The sequence below is a fragment of the Lissotriton helveticus genome, chromosome 2_1, assembly GCF_964261635.1.
Source record: "Lissotriton helveticus chromosome 2_1, aLisHel1.1, whole genome shotgun sequence".
Lineage (NCBI taxonomy): Eukaryota > Metazoa > Chordata > Amphibia > Caudata > Salamandridae > Lissotriton > Lissotriton helveticus.
The window spans coordinates 1,170,424,074-1,170,445,481 of NC_136059.1; the positions used below are offsets into that span (position 1 = coordinate 1,170,424,074).

A 21,408-nucleotide genomic window follows, 5' to 3' on the forward strand; every position below is an offset into this window, starting at 1 on the left:
TGCGACACCACCTTAGGAAGAAACTTGGAGTTAGTGCGGAGCACCACCCTGTTTGAATGAATTTGTATAAATGGCTCTTGTATTGTGAGCGCCTGTAGTTCACTAACACGTCTTAGAGACGTGATGGCAATGAGAAAAGCCACTTTCCATGTTAAGAACTGAATCTCACATGAATGTAGAGGCTCAAAAGGTGGACCCATCAACCTGGTGAGGACCACATTGAGATTCCACACAGGAGCTGGTGGGGTCCTGGGAGGAATGACCCGTTTCAGCCCTTCCAGGAAGGCTTTTATGGCAGGCACCCTGAAAACAGAGAGATGCTGCCTGTTTTGAAGATAAGCCGCTATGGCGGATAAGTGTATCCGAATGGAAGCATATGCTAGATTGCATTTGTAAAGATGTAACAAATAGCAGATGATGTTAGGAATGAATGCATCTAGCGGGTTGATATTGTGTTCTGTACAGTAAATGACAAAACGCTTCCATTTTGCCGCATAGCAAGCTCTGGTAGTGGGCTTTCTTGCCTCCCGGATGATGTCCATGCATTCAGGAGGCAAATTAAGGTAGCCAAACTCTAAGACCTCAGGAGCCAGATCGCCAGATTGAGCTGTTGCGGATCTGGATGCTGAATGTCGCCATGGTTCTGCGTCAGAAGCCTGGGTGTGAGTCGCAGTCTTTGATGCGGTACCACGGAGAGTTCTAGAAACGTGGTGTACCATGGTTGGCGTGCCCACGTTGGAGCAACCAGGATGAGCGTCATCGAGTGTTGCTTTAGCTTTCTTGCCACCAGCGGAATGAGAGGTGCTGGGGGAAAAGCGTACGCGAATTTGCCTGACCAGTTCATCCATATCGCATTGCCCTGCGACTGTGGGTGAGGGAACCTGGCGGCAAAGCTTTGGCATTTTGCGTTTTCCCTTGTGGCAAACAGGTCTATCTCTGGATGACCCCACTGCTGGAAGTACGGGCGGAGTACTGATGGATGTAGCTCCCACTCGTGCATCTGGTGGCTGTACCTGCTGAGCAGATCCGCCATCTGATTGTCCTTGCCCGGGAGGTGTTCCGCCATGAGGAAGATGTTCCTCTGAATGGCCCACTTCCACATGCTCTGAGCCAGATGAGACAACTGTGGAGAGTGTGTACCTCCCTGCTTTTGGATGTAGTACATGGCCGTCATGTTGTCCGTCCGGATCAACACGACCTTGTTGCACAGATGTACTTTGAAGGACTTGAGTGCCATGAAGATTGCCATCATTTCTAGGTAGTTGATGTGCATCTTCTTTTGCTGCGTCGTCCATAGCCCCTGCACCGTGTAGTGGAGCACATGAGCTCCCCATCCCTGGAGAGATGCGTCCGTCGTCAGGATAATCTGTGGCACAGGCTCTTGGAACGGTCGGCCTTTGCAAAGGTTGTGTGGATTCTACCAATGCAGAGAGTTGTATGCCCGACCGGTCACCAACACTAGGTCTTTCAACTGTCCTTGAGCCTGAGTCCACTGGTGCGCCAAGCACTCCTGGAGCGGACGCATATGCAACCGTGTGTGCGGGACTATGAAGATGCAGGAGGCCATCATGCCTATCAACTGCATGAACACTCTCGCTGGGAGTGAGTGTTGCGGTCTGAACCTCTGGATCAGCGACTGGATGTTGTTGATCCTTGCAGGGGTCGGCTGAGCTGTAGCAGCCAGAGTATTTATAGTTGCGCCCAGATACTGCCGCACATGGGCTGGCTGAAGGTGCGACTTTGGATAGTTTAGTGAAAACCCCAGACTGTGAAGGAGGTGAATTGTGTGGGACATGTCTGCGGCGCACTGTTGTGCCGACTTGGCCTGCACGAGCCAGTCGTCTAGGTAAGGGTAGACATGTATATTCTGTCTCCTGAGGTGCGCCGCTACTGTCGCCAGACATTTCGTGAACACTCTGGGGGCAGTGGTCACTCCGAAGGGTAGGACTTTGAACTGGTAATGCCGGTTTTGGATGGTGAACCTGAGGTATTTCCTGTGTGATGTATGGAGTGGTATGTGAAAGTAAGCATCCTTGAGGTCCAAGGTTGCGAGGAAGTCTCCCTGGTTCAGCAATGGAAGAACCTGCTGCAGTGTTAACATGTGGAAGTGTTCTGATAGAATGTACTGGTTCAGAGGCCTGAGGTCCAGAATGGGTCTGAGTGAGCCGTCCTTCTTCGGGATTAAGAAGTACAGGGAATACACCCCTGTGCCTTCTTCCTCCACTGGCACGAGCTCTATTGCGCCTTTTTGCAGCATGACGAGAACCTCCTGCTGCAATAAGTGCAAGTGCTCTGCTGACATAGGACGTTGTCTTGGGGGTATGTTGGGTGGAGTGGACGTTAATTCCAAACAATAGCCGTACTGGATAAGTTTCCTTACCCACCTGTCTGTGGTGATGGACTTCCAGACTGTCAGGAACTGCTGGAGTCTCCCCCCGACAGGTGTTGGATGGTCGGGGGGCAGTGACAGGGAGTCACTGTTTGTTGGTGGCAGAGGAACGGGAGTTGTTGTTGCCTCTGCCTCTGCCCTTGGCGCTGTTTCCACGGTAACTTCCTCTACCCTGTTTGGGGTACGAGGATTGAGCCCCACCTTTATTGAATGGCGTCTGCTGTGCCAAGTGTCCTCTGGTAACACGTCGATTGCCTGAGCGACGAAAAGTGTTCCCTCTGAATTGCTGAGGCTGGAGAGCGCCCATGGATTTGGCCGTCTCAGTATCTTTCTTGATTTTTTCGAGGGTGGTGTCAACCTCTGGGCCAAATAACCTGTCTGGATTAACGGGCTGGTTCAGGATAGTAGTCTGGATCTCTGGCTTGAACCCTGAGATGCGGAGCCATGCTTGACGCCTCAACATCACGCTAGTGTTGATTGCTCTCGCTGCCGTGTCCGCAACGTCGAGCGCACATTTTATCGCAGCGTTGGAGATGAGCTTGCCCTCTTGTATAAGCATCTCCGCTCCCTCCTTAAACTGGTCTGGAAGGTGTTGCAACAGTCGTTCTAGGGTGTCATAATGTGCTTTATCGTATCTAGCCAACAGAGCTTGCGTGTTGGAGATGCGCCATATGTTGGCTGCCTGAGCTGCCACCCTCTTCCCAGATGCCTCCAGCACTTTCGACTCTTTGTCCGGGGGAGGAGCTTCACCCGTTGTTTGAGAATTTGCCCTCTTGCGGGCATTAGAGACCACTAAAGAGTCTAAAGGCAACTGGCCCCGTATGTAAGTTGGGTCTCCAGGTGCGGCTCTGTATTTCTTCTCTAGTTGACAACCCTTGCTCTAGTGGGTTCCTTGAAAATGTCCGTGGCATGCTTCAGGACCCCTTTTAGCATGGGAAGAGTTTTCACAGTTTTTTCTGCAGCAGAGAAAGTGTCAAACAGAAAGTCAACTTCCACAGGGTCAGCATGCATTTCCACCTTATGGTTCATAGCTGCCCTTTCAATCAAGGCATTAAATGCCTCAGAGTCTTCCGTGGGAGACGTTTTCGCGCTATAAACCTGAGGGTCCTGGACACCCTGCTGGTCTCCTTGATCACCAGTGTCCATCCATGAGTCCTGTTGCTCATCAGGGTCTGTGTTTGCAGGAAAACTATACTCCTCATCTTGCTCACCCCCTTCCCCATCAGAGCAAGTGGGTGAAGGTGTTGCACTCCTCCTAGGGTGTGGAAGAAGGTGCTCAACCAGTACTGGTGACTCTGGTGCTGTCTCTTCCGCTTTAAAGGAACTACAAACGATTCCAGGGGCTGGGATGTGATTTTCCTCTTGTAGAGCGTGAGTTTTCCAGTGTCGGCGTCGATGATATGCGCCGACAGCTCCTCTAGCGCAGGTTGTCGATGACTTAAACCTCCACTTGGGTGAGTTTGCGTCGACACTGCAGATTCCTTGGTCACCACCCGTGGTGAAAAGGCCTTCGGCGCCACCTTAGGCGGCAGAGTGTAGAGGATCGGCATCGAAGTCTTCTTCAGTGGGACCAACGGCTTAGGTGCAGAAGGTGTCTTTGGCTCCGACGCCGACTCCTTGTCCCGTATCCGCTTGAGGGAGTCCGAGACCTGCTTCGTAAAGGAAGCTGATGGTTTCGTCGACCCGACCGATGACCTCGATCCACCTCCAGGGGAAGATCCGAGCGTCGATGACTTCTGTTTTGCCGCTTGGGGCGCAGGCGTGTCGCCGACTGAAGCGCCACGATCAGCCTCCACGGTTGCAGGCGTCGACGCCGACAGCTTCGGGTCGATAGCCTTTGCCTTTTGCGTCGGGACTCCAGACTTCGGGTCAGTGCCCTTTGCCGACTTTGGCTCAACGGCCCTCTTGGATTTTGGATCGGTAGCCTTGCCCGCTGTAGGCTCGATAGTCTTCTTTGACTTCGATTCGACCACCTTGCAGGATACCGGCTCGACGACCTTCTTTGAGCTGGGGTCCTTGACCAACTTCGGCACCTTTGCCAGGTCGACAGCCTTTTTAGACTTGGAGGCCTCCGAAGACGACGGCGTCGATGGCGGAGCAGATGTCTTCGGTTTCGATGGCACGTCGTCCATCTTTGTTTTCGTCGACACCGATGTCGTTAGTTTCGGTTTCGTTAATGGCGGCTCCGCTGAGGTGTCCGTAGCCGGGCCGGAAGGCGGGGCCGTGGATTGAGGTGGAAGGTCGTGGGTAAGGCCGTGTGGCGATCCCGTGACCTGAGCCATTGTAAGAGTACGAACGGGGCATAGCTCTTCCTCCGAGCTATCTTCCATGGCCCCATATGCTTCTTCGTCGTCCCCTACCTCATCGACGTTTTCTTCTAGGTCTTGGCCTTCGACGTCTGCTCCGTAGTCGTGCTCGACCTCCGCCGATGTGGGTGAAATTTGCAGGTGATGCTCTAGCTCGTCTGCATCAGGGTTTTCGAAGATGTCGTCCGGCGCCGGGGCCGACCGCTGAGCCTCGAGGCGCGCCACGCGCCGAAGCTTGATCGTCTTCTTCGATCTAAATCTCGAACAGGCCATACAGCTGGCCTCGTCGTGGTCCGGCGACTGGCACTTGTTGCACACAGGGTGCACGTCGATGTGTGGGTACTTCGAACCACACACGGGACAGTTCTTGAACGGACTCCGTTCCATGCCGTCGAAAGTCTTGCTGCGTCGACAGGGCCTCGATGACCGAAGAGTCACCCGACTCCTCAGATATCTGACTCGACGAGTTGGAGTATACACGAGACCGAACGCGAACAATACCGACGGAGTAAAAGAAGGCCTTCTGGCCTAGAAAAAGTGTTTTATATCGATTCCGAACAGGAGATGTCGAAATCACATCCGAACCCAATGGCGGAAAAAAACAATCTGGGGATGGAGTCGATGCCCATGCGCACTGTAGTCCAGGGGAGGAGCCACCTATCTCGTGATACTTCGAAGACTCTTCCAGGACAACAACGTGCAATCATCCGGACCCAACACTAGGCGGCGATCTATGCTATAGATATGAATTTAGCAGCCCACATGCCTCGAACACACAGTATACGCAGTACAAATATCAAGGTAACACACACAGTGTGAAGAAAATGCAATAAAATATTTGAAATAAACAACTCCTTGACAATAAAGTAAATACATTACTGTAACTCTGGTATAGAAGAGTGGACAACGGGGAGGCGGGTGGGTCAGTGAGGAATCCACAGGCAGATACTGTATCTACCAGAAAAAGCGTTACCGAAGGTAAGTAACTTGTTTTCTGGTAGATACATCTGCCAGTGGATTCCTCACCTTGTGAATAGAGTCCCACAGCAGTCCCCATTCCCGGAGGAGGGTGTCCACTCTCCTATACCAAAAAATCCTGGACAGCACGCGCAAAGTGGCCCTCCCTCCTCACTTAGGTATCTAAGCAGTAATGCTTCACGAAAGTATGGAGGGAGGCCCAAGTCGCGGCTCTACAAATATCCTCAACAGGTACACCCCTAGACAAAGCAGTAGTTCACAATTTAGCTCTAGTAGAGTGAGCTCTTATACCCTCTGGAGGTTCCTTACCGGCCAAAGAGTAGAAGATCTTTATACAGAGGATGATCCATCTTGAAAGAGTGCGCTTGTGCACCGCTCTTCCCTTCTTGCAGCCAGCAAATCCAACGAAGAGCTGGTCATCCACCCGATAGTCTTTAGTTCTATCGATATAAAAGCTCACCGTCTTCTTAGGGTCTAGACGGTGTAGTCTCTCCTCCTCCTTGGAAGGGTGAGGGGGAGGATAAAAGGTAGGATGGGTAATAGATTGTCCTAGGTGGAAGGGAGTTGCCACCTTAGGGAGAAAAGCAGCCCAGGTCCTAAGGACCATTCGATCAGCATGAATGGTCAAGAACGGGGGCTTGGAACTAAGAGCTTGAAGCTCACTCACCCTCCTTGCCGAGGTGATCACAATGAGGAAGACCGTCTTGAAAGAAAAAAGCCACATGGGACACTTGTGTAAGGGTTCGAAGGGAGAACCCATCAAGAAGGTTAAAACAAGATTTAAATCCCACTGAGGCACAACAAAGGGAGTAGGAGGGAACTTATTCATGAGGCCCTTCAAAAATCTTAAAACCACAGGAGACTTGAACAAAGACGGCTGCTCCGGCAAACAGAGAAATGCCGACAATGCCGAAAGATAGTCCTTGACTGTGGCAACAGCAAAACCCTGTTGTGCCAAAGAAAGAGCAAACTGTAAAATATTGGACAAACAAGCCTTCAAAGGGTCAACAGACTTCTCCCCACACCAAGAGACAAATTTAGACCATCTGTAAGAATAAATGGATTTAGTGGAGTCATGCCTAGCCGAAAGAATGACGTCCACCACATCATGTGGGAGAGAAAAGGAGTTCAGATTGCCCCGTTCAATCTCCAAGCATGAAGGTGTAATGTCTTGAGGTGGGGGTGTAAAACCTGCCCCTCCATCTGGGAGAGGAGATCTGCCCTGAAAGGGAGACGGAGCGGCAGGCGAGAGGAGAGGTGGAGAAGATCCGTGTACCACACCCTTCTTGGCCAATCCGGGGCGACCAGAATTACTTGGGCCCGGTCTTGGCGAATATTCCTCAGAACCCGAGGAATCAAAGGTATGGGAGGAAATGCGTAAAGGAGATGACTTCCCCAACTCAACTGAAACGCATCCCCCAAGGCTCCTTGCATCAGATATTGGAGACTGCAGAATGACGGGCAGTGAGCATTCTCGCGAGTGGCGAACAGGTCCACTGAGTAGTCCCCCACGTCCGAAAGACGTGACCAACCACCTCCGGGTGAAGCCTCCACTCATGGTCGGCCAAGAACTGCGACTGAGACTGTCTGCTCGCACTTTCAGAACTCCGGCCAGATGATTTGCCATCAGACAAATCTGATGGTCCTGAACCCAGGACCAGAGGCTCCTCAGTCTCCTCACGCGACCAATGGACGGGGCAAAGTCGAAGCACGCTTTGACTACTTGTGGTGCTTCTTACCTGACCGCCAGGACTTTGAGGAAGAAGACATCGACCCCCATAGCGGTGCTCGGACCTTTCTCTTGACCGAGACCAGGAGTGAGACCAACGAGGCGACCTCTGAGGCGCCGGACGCAATTAGCTTTAGGGACCACTCCCTCAAAGCCTTCTGCACCATGGCCCGGCAGTCTGAGCACGACTTTGTGTTTTGGTCGCGCTCCAGGCACCAGAGACACACCAAATGTGGGTCTGTGATCGACATGGCACGGTGACAGGCGCTTCACAGCATGAATCCCGGGGTCTTCTTACTGGACATGCCTACACACCAAAAGGATTCGACAAAAAGGTCGGTCAAAAAGTGATGGGGTGTAGCGCTCTTTTATGTATCTGCGTTGGCTGGCGTGGAAAGAAAAGAACGGATGTCAGCACGCCGGGGTGACGCTAAATATATAGACATCACAGCGACAAATCAGACACCTACAACGTCACATGGAGTTGAACGATGCCACCTATTGATGCGCAGGGGTACGGATATAAAAAATCTTCCGGATCCAGACTGACGCCTTGAAGTTGGGAGGTAAAAAATCTGCGGCTAGATGTCTCTATCAGATACATATTAGTAAGAAAGCATATTGATGCAAGCATTCCATAAAAATCACTTAAATCATTTATTAAAGTATGATTCAGGAAACAATTTTCACTGAAGGACTTACCACTGGGTGCAGATGAACATGGAGGCATTAAATTATGGGCAGTAAAGTGTTGTCGGTTGTAGTTAGCAGCAGCAGGTGTCCCAGGTGCATATATCTGTGCTCCTGAAAGGTTTGAGGCAAAGTTACCCAAATGAGCAGGAGAAGGTGTCACAGAATTATAGGGCATATCCATATTGACAATACCTGTGGAGAAAAATGTATCAAATATATCATAGAAACCTTTTCTGCATAGAATGCATGTGGACTAGTTGTATGCAAATTCCCATGATTACAGCTCACCAAAGATCGCAACATGTAGGACCGAGCATGGCTTTAAAGGGCAAATACCACTCACAGGAAAAAGGAGCAAGGTTTGGAGGACAGCTACACATATCTGAAAAGGTTCAATGACTAGAAACGCTTCATTAACGGATCACTTTTACTTTTGTGAAGGAAATGTATACAGAGTTAAAAAAAAACACACTCCCTTCTCACTCTCCATGCTTAAAGGTTAACCGATGTAAGATTCTGTCCTCTCGGTAAGAGACTATCCACGAGCGGGGGAGAAAAATCGGAGGCCATGCATAGTCTCACGAATCTTTAGCTGCTTCAAGGGAAATCTGGGTGCAATTTGACAGGCACCTCCAAAGGTGAACCCACTGAAAATGAAGACACCACTGCAAGGCTTGCTTTACAATGGAGCATAGGGCACCAGCACGATTCAAGTGCCATAAGGGCCTAAGACAGAGAACTGTTTTGGCTGCAAGCAGAGCTCCCACCGAGATCCTAGTCTGATTGTCTTAATTCACTGGGAAGGTAGGAAGGCTTTGAGGGAGACCAGGTGCAACTCCATCCCACTGAACATCAGGCACTTGGAGGGCTGCAGAAAGGACTTGGAGCGACTGACTGAAGACCGAGGTTGAAAAGCAGGGAAATGGAGGCCTGCAAGTAGTCTGACATTAGTTGAAGCCATTCTGTGTTTTGAAGCCAAATGATGTCCGGAAATACAGAGATTCCTGAACTGCAAAGATGTGCTGCAACCACCAACATCACCGCTGTTAAGATTTGGGGAACTTATATTAGTATCAATGGGGAGACAACTTGGGTACAACTCAAGGGTTGTCATACTTCATCTAGCATGAGCACACTTCTCAATGCACCAGGCCATCAGCCCCAGCAGGTGTAGGACAAACAGATCCAGGACCTGTGTTCGAAATATTCTCCCGAACATCCAAGGCCCACTACTTCAGAGTAGAGGCATGTGCCACAGTACTCGTCCTAGTAGAAGGAGAGTGGTCTGTAAGGCAGGACAAGAAGGGTAGGGCAAAGCCCTTGAACATTAAGATGGTGATCCTACAATCATCATGACTGTTACTCAACTGGGAGAAGAATTGTAATGTTGGTCTTGCGGGACTGTGGGAAATGCATCTGGGTGAAATTTTGAGGAAGAGGTTTGGACCACCAAGGTCATGGGTGTGTTGGGAAGATCTGTGTCACATGACTAGTGGTTGACTGCTGGGGCCTCAAAAGGTTTTTTTCCAAGCAGTCTGAACAAGCTGACGCGCCTCCAGCAATTTATGCTTTAGCAACGGAAGATGAGGGACTGGACGAGCTCAGTCAAAATGGTAGAATTATCATTGGCAGAGAATTTAGGCAGTTCTAATGCTTCGGCTGTACATAACACTGTAGTTAACAAATGGATTTCTGAAGGAGGGCCCAAGGGGTAACAGATACACATCCTGGAGAGGTATCCATACTACCTGTTATGCTGACAGGCATGTAAGGTAGCAATGAAGGACCTCCACTTCTGTCTTGGACAAGATTTGGCACAGTGCCTCAGCTATGGTTCAGGGTCATCTTTTGCACTCATACCTCTAGCCTTATGCCAATGAAAATTTAAGACTGAATCATCGTTGGAGGTAGAATGAGTTGGAGGTAATTGGTCTGAGTCATTATCTGCTGTGCTGCAGCAGTGGTTATTAAACCGAAGTGCAGAGTTGGAATTCTGGATTCATCCTATTTTTTTATGGCAGGATTTCCTCCGTTGACAACGTAGGGTCTGGCTATGAGACCAGAACGCTCCAAGGAGTGGGACCATATTCTCGTTGATTGAGGATTTTGTCTTCTTATGGTACGTTTTTTGTGGTTAGATTATTTGGGAGATTAGTCGCCTTCTGGAGACTTACACGAAGGAGAAGGGAGAATGCTTCAACATCTCCCTATGGGTTTTGCCCAAAAATTACTTTGACTCCTGCTCCCTGATGGCCTTAGGGTGCATTAGAAAACAGGACTTGATCGCAGAAAGGTTGTAATGCAAAACACAACATGCAAATGTCAAGCCGATTTGACAAGGACATGCTTTTGTCAGAATCTGTGACAAGGTTTCAACCATGAATCTTAGACCGTTCACCTTGTCAATGTCAAAAGGTGAAAAGGCCAAATTTCTTTGGTAAAATACAGTAAGACTCCTGTACTGTGGTGATGAGACATGGAAAAACATCACAATTATTACCCTCAGTAATGCTTTTACTGATGGAGATTTTACTTAACTTTGATAACGCATTATCTGGTAGAGACAATATCTAACTGCAGATTCCTTATCTTTGAAGAGATACTCAAGCCATACCCTACTATAAGTGGGCTGAGGACAGATTTTCTACAGTAAAAAGTCCTGATGGACCGAACTGGCAAAATACCCATCCCTGCGGACCGGACTGTCCAGGCAGTAGTGCTTGGCAAATGTGTGCAGACAACCACGTTGCTGCCTAGCAGATGTCCAGAATTGGGACACCCCAAGCCAACACTGTGGTCGCAGCTTTTCCACTGGTAGAATGGGCCCATTTAAGCCCTCTGGAGGCTGCTTCCTCGCCAGGGTGTCGCAGATTTTAATGCAAATAACGACCCAACGTGAAAAGGTTTGTTTCTGCACTGCCCGACCTCTTTTAGCTCCCACGCAACCCACAAAGAGTTGGCCCTCTGCCTGGAACTCTTTTGTGCAGACAAGGTAGAACAACCCTCTTTTGGGGTCCAGATGGTGGAGAGGCTCCTCTTTCTCAGAAGGATGCAGGGAAGTAAAAAAGGTGGGCAGCATGACTGATGGGGTCATCAACTTTGGTAAGAATGAAGCATGGGTGCAAAGTACTCCCTTATCCACAAAAGTCATCAAGAAGGGAGCCTTGCATGATAAAGCCTATAATTCACTCACCCTCTACGTAGATGTTATCGCGACTAGAAAAACTGTCTTGAGAGTAAGCAGGCGGAGGGGACAATTATGTTACAGCTCAAAGGGAGCACAAATAAGAAATGTGAGGACCAAATTAAGGTCCCACTGTGGCATGACAAAGGACATAGGTGGAAACATGTACAAGCCCTTTTAAGACTCTATTTACAATAGAGGACCTTAATAAAGAGTGTTGGTCCGGCAGCCGCAAAAAAGATGATAGAGCAGAAAGATAACCCATGAGAGAACCAAAAGAAGAGCCTTCCTGGGCAAGAGTAAGAATATTAGACACAGAAGCAGAAAGAGGGTCAATGGACCTTTCTGTACAATATATATTTTTTTAAATTGCCAGAAGCAGGCGTATACCATTTTAGTGGAGGGCCGCCTGGCAGCCAAAAAAACATTACATACTTCAGGAGGAAGGTGGAAAGCTATCAACTGTCACCGCTCAAAATAAACGAAAGGAGGCGGAGAAATGACAGTTTCGGGTGGAGGACCATACCCTGCTGCTGCGACAGAAGATGCTCCCCAATGGGCAGCCTGATCAGAGGATCGATGCTCATAAGTTCTTGACACCAAACTTTCCGTGCCCAACCTGGAGCCGCAAGAATGACTTGTGGCCTGATCATACTTGATCTTCTTGAGTACTATGGACAGAAGCGGTATGGGGGGAAAGGCATACAGGAGGCCTGAGCTCCACTTGCAACAAAAAGCATTGTTGAGCGATACCCGCCTTGGAAACTCCAGCAAGCAAAACTGCTGACATTGCATGTTCTCTTCGGAGGCGAATAGATCTAATCAAGGCTCTCCCCACTGCTGAAAGAGAGCTTGCGCCACCTCCGACTGGCCATTCGTCATCTGCTAGACATCAACAGCTGAGTTTGTCTGCCCTGGCATTCAGAGAACCACCAGGGTTATGTCCTGCTGTTCCAGTCATCCCCAGAGATGCAGGGCCACTTTACAAAGGGTCCACAATCTCTTCCGCCCTGCTTGTTGCAGTAGCACATGGCGGTGGTGTTGACCGTGCACACCTGCACTAACCTCCCATTGACAGAAGGAAAAAATGTTTAAGGCTAGCCGTATCGCACAAAGCTCCAACATGTTGATGAGGAGCCCCCCCCACTCTCCCTGAGATCAGTGTACCCTGATCTCCACCTCTCCCAGATGGCCGCCCCATCCCAGGAGTGAGACATCTGTCACTACTGTGAAATCTGGTTCCGGAAAGGAGGGATCTGCCTCTGACCCAATCGCGGTTCGTCAACCACCACTGCAGGAATTTTGCAGTTCCCTCTGAGATCTGAACCACATCGGAGAGATTCCCCATGATTCTGTACCCACTGGAACTTCAGGTCCCACTGCAGAGCCCACAGACACCATCTGGCGGGATTTACCAACAGGATGCAGGAAGCCATGAATCCCAGGAGTCCCAGAGTCAATTCTCACCGAAATCCAGGATAGAGGCTGAACCATCAGTATCATATCCTGGATAACCTGGACTCGCTGCTTGGGAGAATAAGCCCGAATCTGCACTGTGTCCAGAAAAGCTTTGATGAAAGGGTGCATCTGAGTAAGAGTCAGGTGTGACTTTGGCATGTTTATAAAGAAACCCAGGGAATGCAGGAGATTCGCCGTAGTCTGGAGGTGGGAGACAACAGCCTTAGGCAAATGGGTCAGCCAGTTGTTGAGAGAGGGGAAGACGGACACCCCTAACCTGCATAGATGAGCTGCAACCACCGCCATCACCTTGGTTAACAGACGAGGGGCGCGGGTAAGGCCAAATGGAAGGACGGTGATTTGAAAGTGCTCCTTCCACACCTTGAACCACAGGATGTGGATGTGAAAATACGCATCCTGCAAGTCCAACGTGACAAGCCAGTCTCCTTGATCTAGGGCAGACAAGACCTGAGCCAATGTGAGCATCTTGAATTTCTCATTTTTGAGGAAGAGATTAACGGTCCGAAGGTCTAAGATAGGACAAAGATCTTTGCTCTTTTTCTGTATCAGAAAGTAGTGGGGGTCGCTCTGACTCCTGGAAACAGGGGGAGAAGCGGAGTTGAACCTTGCTCCGGTTCCCAAGAACCAGGCCTAGAGCATCGATGCTCCTTACCTGTCACGTCGACAGACGAGGTGAAGTCGAAGTCGTTTGGACAACTTCTTTTTGCACAGAAAGAAAAGAACTGCGGTCCTGGCGCCTATATAGGTGACCGCGATGTCATAACCGAAGCCACCCCGTTACACGGAGACAACCACCGCGCTGGTGGTACTGCTCACGCAAAAGTTTCAGGATTCAGCCTGACGCCTGGGGAAACCAAAGGTAAGGAAAGTGGAACTAGAAGTCTCCATCAGATAATGCTTTTCCTCATATTACACTCATTGATGAAATACCCCTGCCCTCAGACAAGATGCAGAGTTATTCTGTCCAAGTGCCAGAGCAACTTTCGGAGTGGAACCACGCCGTTGTCCTCTCCAGAATTGTGGTTGCTGCTCCAAAAATACACTAACGGCACCTAAGGCATCAGCTCTGCTTCACCTGCCTAGACCACAGAAGCAATGCTACCAGTGCTATAGAAATAAGTTGTAAAACCTTAAATGGACAACTACTACACTCAGAGAGGGGAAATAGTGAATATGAGTTGCCATCAGAAAAACAATCATTGCATAAAATACAGTGTCGGTATGAACAAACCGAACAGCACTACAAATTTGATGCTTGCCTCTGCACTACACAGTGTGCTGGAAGAGCAACATACCCAAGTCTATTTTCCAGCAATCCTATGCAACATCTTTATGGGTTGACTCTGGGGACCCCTCAACTGAGCTTTATTATTCTGACCATTCATGTAGACACAAGGTGTCTTTCTATTAAACTGATTAATTTTATTTTTTAAGGAAAACAAACCTTCAACTCTGTATCTTCGCTGGGGCTTCAGATCGCTTAAGTGCAACAAACCTCCAAAGCCTTGCATAGGTGTAGAGTACCCAAGTGAAATCTATTGGGGCAAAAAACTATGCAGAATTGCATGTCAACAATCTCATAGCAGCAAGAAATGACATCTAGGAAATCAGTCTGGTTGCTACCCTGCAACAGCCACATCTGCAAGCTTAGATTTCACTAAGATGTATTGGGGAACCCTATACCAAATTATTCATTCTTGGGATGAGATAATTTCCATGAATAAGGATAGAGGACAGGTTAGTGAACACAAATTATACTTTGACATGAACATTCTTGGTATTTGACCAAGTGTAGGCATTTCACAACTGAATTGTGATCTTATTTATGCTCATTCGGTGACATATAGTGCTACTAATTGCTAACCTGAATTTACTGGGTCACTTAGATTTGATTTTTGTCTCATATGTTTTTTTTGTCAGATTTTTGTCAGACTGTGCTCTATATATGTGGTAACTAGTAATAGCTAGATAATGATTTGTAATCTGAAAAAGAGGATTACTGAGATCTTTAGATCTTAATTAACAATTATGAGATTAATATCTTCATGAGTTACCTCTCCTAAGGAGAAACAACTCCCGATGAGCGTTCGCTGCAGGCCTAGTAAAATATTTAATGGATTTCACTAACTTTCTTTTTGGTGTGGTTCATTAACTTCCATCTATCAATTTGAGATTTGGGGATTTTCAATGTGGCACGAATGCCCACTGAACATCGATTTTGAGACCTCCTGGTTTCCCTGGACCTGTCCTACTACACCAGTGGTACTCATAGTATGGCCAGGGGGCCGCTGGCAGCCTGGCAGACCCTTCCTTGCAGCACACAGAGCTTCCTCTGGGACCCCTGGTTTCAGCAGAGAAAGCGGCTTGCTCCGTTTTTGGGTTAGTTCTGCTATGCAAGCAGCATCATTTTGTGATTCTGTGCTTTGTTTCTTAAGTTAGTTAACCTTGTTTTATAAGCAAGGCTGCCCTACTCCTACAACAAGCTAAAATGCCTTTAGAAACAAAGCCCAGAACCAGAAAAGCTATAAAAACGATGTTGCAAAAGCACATTGTTCATGTTGTTTTGGTTTTGGGCTTTGTTTCATTGCAAGTTCAGCTTGTACTGTCAGCAAGGCATCCCTGCTCATAGGCATCCCTGGCTTAGCCAAGAGTACAGCAGAGGTGCATTAAAAAAACAGTGAGGAAACTGATCTTGAGTATAGTGGGGCAGGGGCAGTGAGTGTGGGTAGGGAGGGCAGTTAAAATAAAATATACTAACCCAACTCATGAGAGTGCATTCATCAAATATAAGTCTCTTGAAAGATTAAAATTATGAGTTTTTCAACTTCCACCTAGTACTACAATATTCTGTGCATAGTCTTTCCTTTCATATTCTCCCACAGCATGAACAAAATCCATTATACATCTTTCATACCTAAATCGAAAACCATGCCTCTTGACTTTAACGATGCACAGCAATTGCTGACAACCCCCTAAGCTTCTTGATCTGTCCTCCAAATGTAATGCCCCAGCTAAACATTTTTCATATAGTGGCTGCTCTTCAACAGGGAAAATACATGCATGAGTGTTCCTTGGGTAAATAATCAGGAAAAAACATAAATGCTCATTATAATGGTTGCATACTCTGGGATTAGGGTCTCCTTTTTAGCTACACAATAGCAGATAAGGAATAGAAATTAACAATACACAGTGCAACAAAAGCTACTGGAAATAGACCATTAAACTTCTCATTAGTAAACCTGGACAACCGTTCCAACAGTTTCAACCATTTTTGCAGCCATCCAACATTAGTCAACTCGTTCTAGACAACCATGAGCAAGACAACACCTTTTAATACGTATTACCGATATTCTTGATTTTCACAACTCAATCCTTTCTGGTTTGTCCTTATGCCCAAGGAGACACTCTCCCACCTTTTATTTTCATCTGATGACACTCTTGAACCCACGTCTCAAACCGAAGATATTTTACAGGCACTCGCAGCAAAAGAGCATGCTGATATTCTTGCTCTGGTGCTCATTATAATGCATAGCTCCACCTTTGCAGATTGATTTCTTTTATATTAAGGATGCTATATTCACACCTATTCTAGAGAAATCCTCCGTCGATACCGCAGTACTTCTTTCATCCTAGTACAGGTCTGCCTTGCCGAGATTCAAAATGACAGTTTGGACTGATCAGTGTAGCTTTTGTCCATGGGACAGAGATTGCATTGATCACAGAATGAGAGGATACACTGGCCAATGCTGATAAAAATACGTTGTATAATTCCATGCTAGTTGTACACTTTCTTGGAGATGTGATCTAAGAGTGACACTGGGTCCTTTAGCTGCTTATAGTCCTGTCGTACGAGTTACTTACCTTCGGTAACGATGTATCTGGTAGAGACGATTCTAGACGCAGATTCCTTCACGTAGAATTATCCCCAGGCGTGAGACTGGATCCGGAAACTTTTCTTGCCACAGCAACCCTGCGCCCCGGGGGCGGGGCAACATCATGCGACTCCGCCCAGGTGTCGTCCGCGTACGCGACGTCAGTGAAGTCATCTAAGAACCGCCCTGGCGCCACTACGTCAGTTTTCTTCGGAGAACTGTACCGCACTACAACACGGAACCACCAGATAAACTGTGTGAACATGGGAACAGTGTGCGGAGAGCAGAAAAATTAGAAAGAGGCGGTGACTAACCACACCACAAGAGTAGTGACAACACCGCATAACAAAGACAAGGAAAGAAGAAAGAGCAAGCAGAGCCCTGCGCCTCCACCCTCCCAGCAGAAGACAGCCTACTATCCCTGTGCCCCAGAGACATGGAATGTGCATAGAAGTCAAAGCACACATAGGAAACTACCACCCCAACCTGAGCAAGCAAGGGAACCAGCTCCAAGACAGACAGGGACAACAACCTTCAAGCCACCCCAATATAGAGGGCAACACCCCCCAAGGGGCAAGGGCAAAACATGGCCAGGGAACCCATATTAGAGGAAGTAATGGAAGGACAGGAATAGAAGAAATCACCCCTAACCCGGGAGAGCCAGAGCAGCAGGTTACCAGGGCACCGGAACCCCATCCTCCAAGAACCAAGCAGGAATGAACCGCCCCCAGATGGAGCCACCCGTCCAGAACAAGGAAGGCACTCACAGGAGCGACAGCCCCCGCCGGGAGGCAAGCACCGAAGACCAACCCAAGGGTCCTCACAGAACAGGGGAGGAAGGGTGGGCCGTGAATGAATCTGCGGCTAGAATCGTCTCTACCAGATACATTGTTACCGAAGGTAAGTAACTCGTACATCTGATAGAGACTACTAGCTGCAGATTCCTTCACGTAGAATAGATACCCTAGCAATACTCCCAGGGAAGAAGGGGCTGCAAAAGGACCCCACAAGCCACGACAGACCAGGGGACCCACAGGGGAATAGAGCTGTGGACCAGGGAGAAGCTCGCCCCTGCCAATCAATGGGAACCCCCCACAAGCAGAACCCCACAGACCCAAGGGAGGTAGGAGGGAAAGAAGAAGAAGACAGAAGAGTCCTGCACACTCACAACAGAGGAACCAAGGGCAAGGCCGAAAGGGCCGAAGCACCCCACTCTTTCACAAGGCAAACTAGCCACCGCTCCAAGCAAAAACAGGAAGAGCGGAAGAAAAAGAAGAAGTCTAGAAGACCCAAGGAAGCGAGGGAAAATAAGGCGAACCCACTCCAGACGGAGAGCAACCTGCCAGCTAGGACAGCACCGGCAGCCAAGCTGCTAGAAGCAAGAGGAGCTGCCCTAATCCCCCGGAGGAGAGTAGGCAACGCCTGGCAAGGGAGCACATCAGCCCTCAGGACAGGAGTCGGGAGAGGAGCCCGGGCACACCACTACGAGTGGCCGCTCAGACTACCTCAAGCAGCAAAGCAACCACACAATGCCATGGAGAACAGGCACCCGAAGGCGACCAGAACCCCAAGCAGGGCGAAAGCCATAGAACAGCTACCACTACTCCACAAGGTATGGCAAATCCCAAACTATGGGAATCCTCTCTGGAAGAACTTCCGCAGCAGAGGAAAAAACAAAAAAGCCATGGGAAAAAACCACCCCCGCAAAGGGCTTGACAAGCAGCCCAACCAAGCAGAAGGTCCAATCTGAGGCCAAGTCTGCGCAATAACACACAAACACCGAGCAAGGGCCGTCCAGCGGCCAACAATATCAAAGTCCCGAAGGACGCGATGGCTAGAAAGATACACTCCACAACCAGAACAATCGGCCTAAGAAGGCCCAGAAGCAGCGCAACTCACGAGTCACTGAGGAGGAGATGGAGGACGATAGGGCGGACCCCAGCCAAGAGTCTTTGGATGGCAGAGTCGGCAGGGGCATGGAACAACACAGTACCGTCAGACAGCAGGTCAATGAGTCACTCCCGAATATTCTCAGGGAATACTCCGTCCCGAAGCCAAGCATGGCGACGGAGAGCGACCAAGGAAGCCATGGCCCGGCCTGGCACCTCTGAAATGTCCAGAGCAGATCGGAGAATAAATGCCGCAAGCTCCTGGCCATCTACCGCATGATACCGCAAGTTCACCTGACCAGGCTCCTGGGACGCCGCAGATCCGCCGAGTCCCACAGGCAGGAGGAGGCCCTAGCCAGAACATACAAGGTGTTTAGGGCCCACAGGGCCGTGCTAGTCGAGGCACAAATGTTGCGCCCCCAAGAGTCCAGCCAGCGGGCCTCCCGGGACGGTGGAGTCAACCGTGGCAGCAGGGCGGGAAAAGCGTTCCGCAAAAGGGGACTGACAGCCGAGGGGACAAACACTCCAGGTCATGCGGCGTCGGGAGGTGCTGGTGCAGAAGATGCTGAGGCACCGGGTCCCCTGAGGCAGGCCACCTCCAAGCCCCCGTCAAGGAAGAAAGGAGGGAACCTTCCAAGGGGAGTACAATTTCCCTCCCACCAGAGCCCTGGTGAAGGACCTCCAAGAGGTGGTCCACCGGAATGTGAGCCACCGGGTCACCCATGCGCAGGACGCCCACAGCCGTGGACACTGCGTGAGCAAAGGCCGCACCTGCCTCCGTAGGGCCCCGCGACGGAGAATGCAGCTTTCCGCGGGCAACGGCTGCAAACTAAGGCAGCTGTCCCCGAGGCCAAGCGGTACATGAAGGGGTCAGATCTGGAAGCCAGGGAGAGCCGAAGAATGAGGGACCTGCCGCTCTTCCGACGAACGCCTCTGCATCAGGAAGGGCGGAGAGCCGCCCTCCGACGCCGGTGAAAAAGACACCACACGTCGGCCAGTCTCCGGAGAGGACGACCCCAAAATACAGCCTGCCTCCGGGGAAGATGGAGCGTCCAAAGACAAATCCGCGGTACGACCCCCTGCGCGGATCCGTAGAGTCCGCCGCCTGAGGCAGGACGCCGGAGCCATCCGGCGTCACTGGACAAGAGTCCACCAAGTCATCCTGCACCGGAGAGGAGCTAGAACCGAGCCATCCCCGGGACGGCACTGGAACGACGCCAACCCGACCCTCTCCGAGGTAGACACCTCCGTGGGGGAACGAGACGGGCCCAGGGAATGACCCGAAGTCTTCTGCCAGCCGCAGCCCAGAATTTGGCGGAGATCGCTCGGCAACCCATGTGGTGGAGCCAGAGTCGATTCGCCCTTCAAGGCCACCGCCTGCGGGAAGGAACGAGAGGGGCCCGGAGAGGGATGAGGGGTCCTCATCCGGAGCGGAACAAGGAGGGGGCACCGAGCCCTGTGGCTCCGCACGGGCCAGCTGCTGCTGGCGCCGTCGTGGCGTCACTTAGGCCTTAGAGAGGACCACCTTGTCAAAGGACAGAGAGGGGCTTGGGGATGCGACTCGAGCCATGGCGACCTCCCGCGACGCCACAGGGACTCCCGCAGGGGTGTGCGGCGAGGCAGAGACGCCATGGCGTGAAGGAGGTGCCCCAGAGGAGTCGCACCCCAACAGCACCACATCCTCCAAGTCTGGATCCGAACCAATCTGCGCCGGGGGATCCGCCAACTACCCAGGAGGAGGAGGAGATGCCAGTAAGACCTGCAGAGCCGCTACGTATGTCTCCATTTGGACTTTCGACACCCCAACACCGGGAACAGTGGATAGGACAGCATGCAGGGCTGCATCACCCGCGGAGAGTCCACGCCCCCAGCCGGCCAGAAAACAGCCCCCGGGAACAAACTGCGACACTTACCCATCGGGGAGCGACACTCACATGACATCGAAGAAGGGCGAGGACGACCATGGCCGCATCTGAAGCCGTATGCCGAAGTAGACCGAGGGGAGGACGACGACCTGGAGAGACGCGCTGAGATAAGTTTCATCTGGCGCTCCCGCCTCGACTTCAGCTTCAACTGTCGACGCTCCTGACAATCAGTGGCGCATTGATCCTCCCCCAAACACCACATACAAATGAGGTGGGGTCGGTCGCCGACATAAGACGCCCACAAAAAGAGCAAGTTTTGAAGCCCGAAGTCATTCGCACATTGTCCCACAAAAGAGAAATGAGGAAAAAAAGGAGGGACCCAAACAGACCCGATGGACCAGATCCGTGTTGCACGCGGAAAAGGAAAAAAATTACGTAGGCGCGCCGGATCCTATGTGACTTTGCTGACGTTACGTACGCGGAGGACGCCTGGGCGGATTCGCGTGATGTCACCCTGCCCCCGGCGCGTAGGGTTGCTGTGGCAAGAAAAGTTTCCGGATCCAGTCTCACGCCTGGGGATAATTCTACGCGAAGGAATCGGAGGCTAGTAGTCTCTATCAGATACAGGTTTAATACGATTTAGGGTTCGCTGATGTCTTCTTTGTGCTTTCATATTAATCTTGAACCTATTCTGGATCTCCTCAGAGACCACATGAATGTTTGCAGCCTTACTTAGGATTTTCAGGAAGTCACAAAGTTTGGACAGAGGAGGAGTGGCCTGGGAGTAGTGGTATGAAGCTTCATACATGTAAACCACGGATAAATCCAACGGAGCCTCCAGACCTCACTCCCAGGGACCTTTGTCCATCTATCATGTTTAGACTATCTGCTAAATTCTTGGACAGAGGAAGAAACTATGTGAATGCGGATCTTTGCTTAAGGTTGTTAATCAAGACTATTGTCTTGATTTGAAAGAGACTGTCTTTAGAGTGCCCCCACTTCTTACTCAGGTGTCACATGCAGT

General features: G+C 50.2%; 1 protein-coding gene across 14 annotated transcripts in view; it reads right to left on the reverse strand.

Moving 5' to 3' along the window:
• The window catches only part of ANKRD17 (ankyrin repeat domain 17), a 1,381,421-nt gene that overhangs the window by 180,007 nt on the left and 1,180,006 nt on the right, over nt 1-21,408 (reverse strand). For 8 of the 14 annotated variants that reach the window (XM_078676019.1, XM_078676018.1, XM_078676016.1 and 5 more), the window contains one exon: nt 8,105-8,287. In XM_078676019.1, coding sequence (XP_078532145.1) covers nt 8,105-8,287 — 183 coding nt within the window. The remainder of the gene's footprint in view (nt 1-8,104; nt 8,288-21,408) is intronic. The other 6 variants (XM_078676026.1, XM_078676025.1, XM_078676023.1 and 3 more) reach the window with 1 other exon arrangement.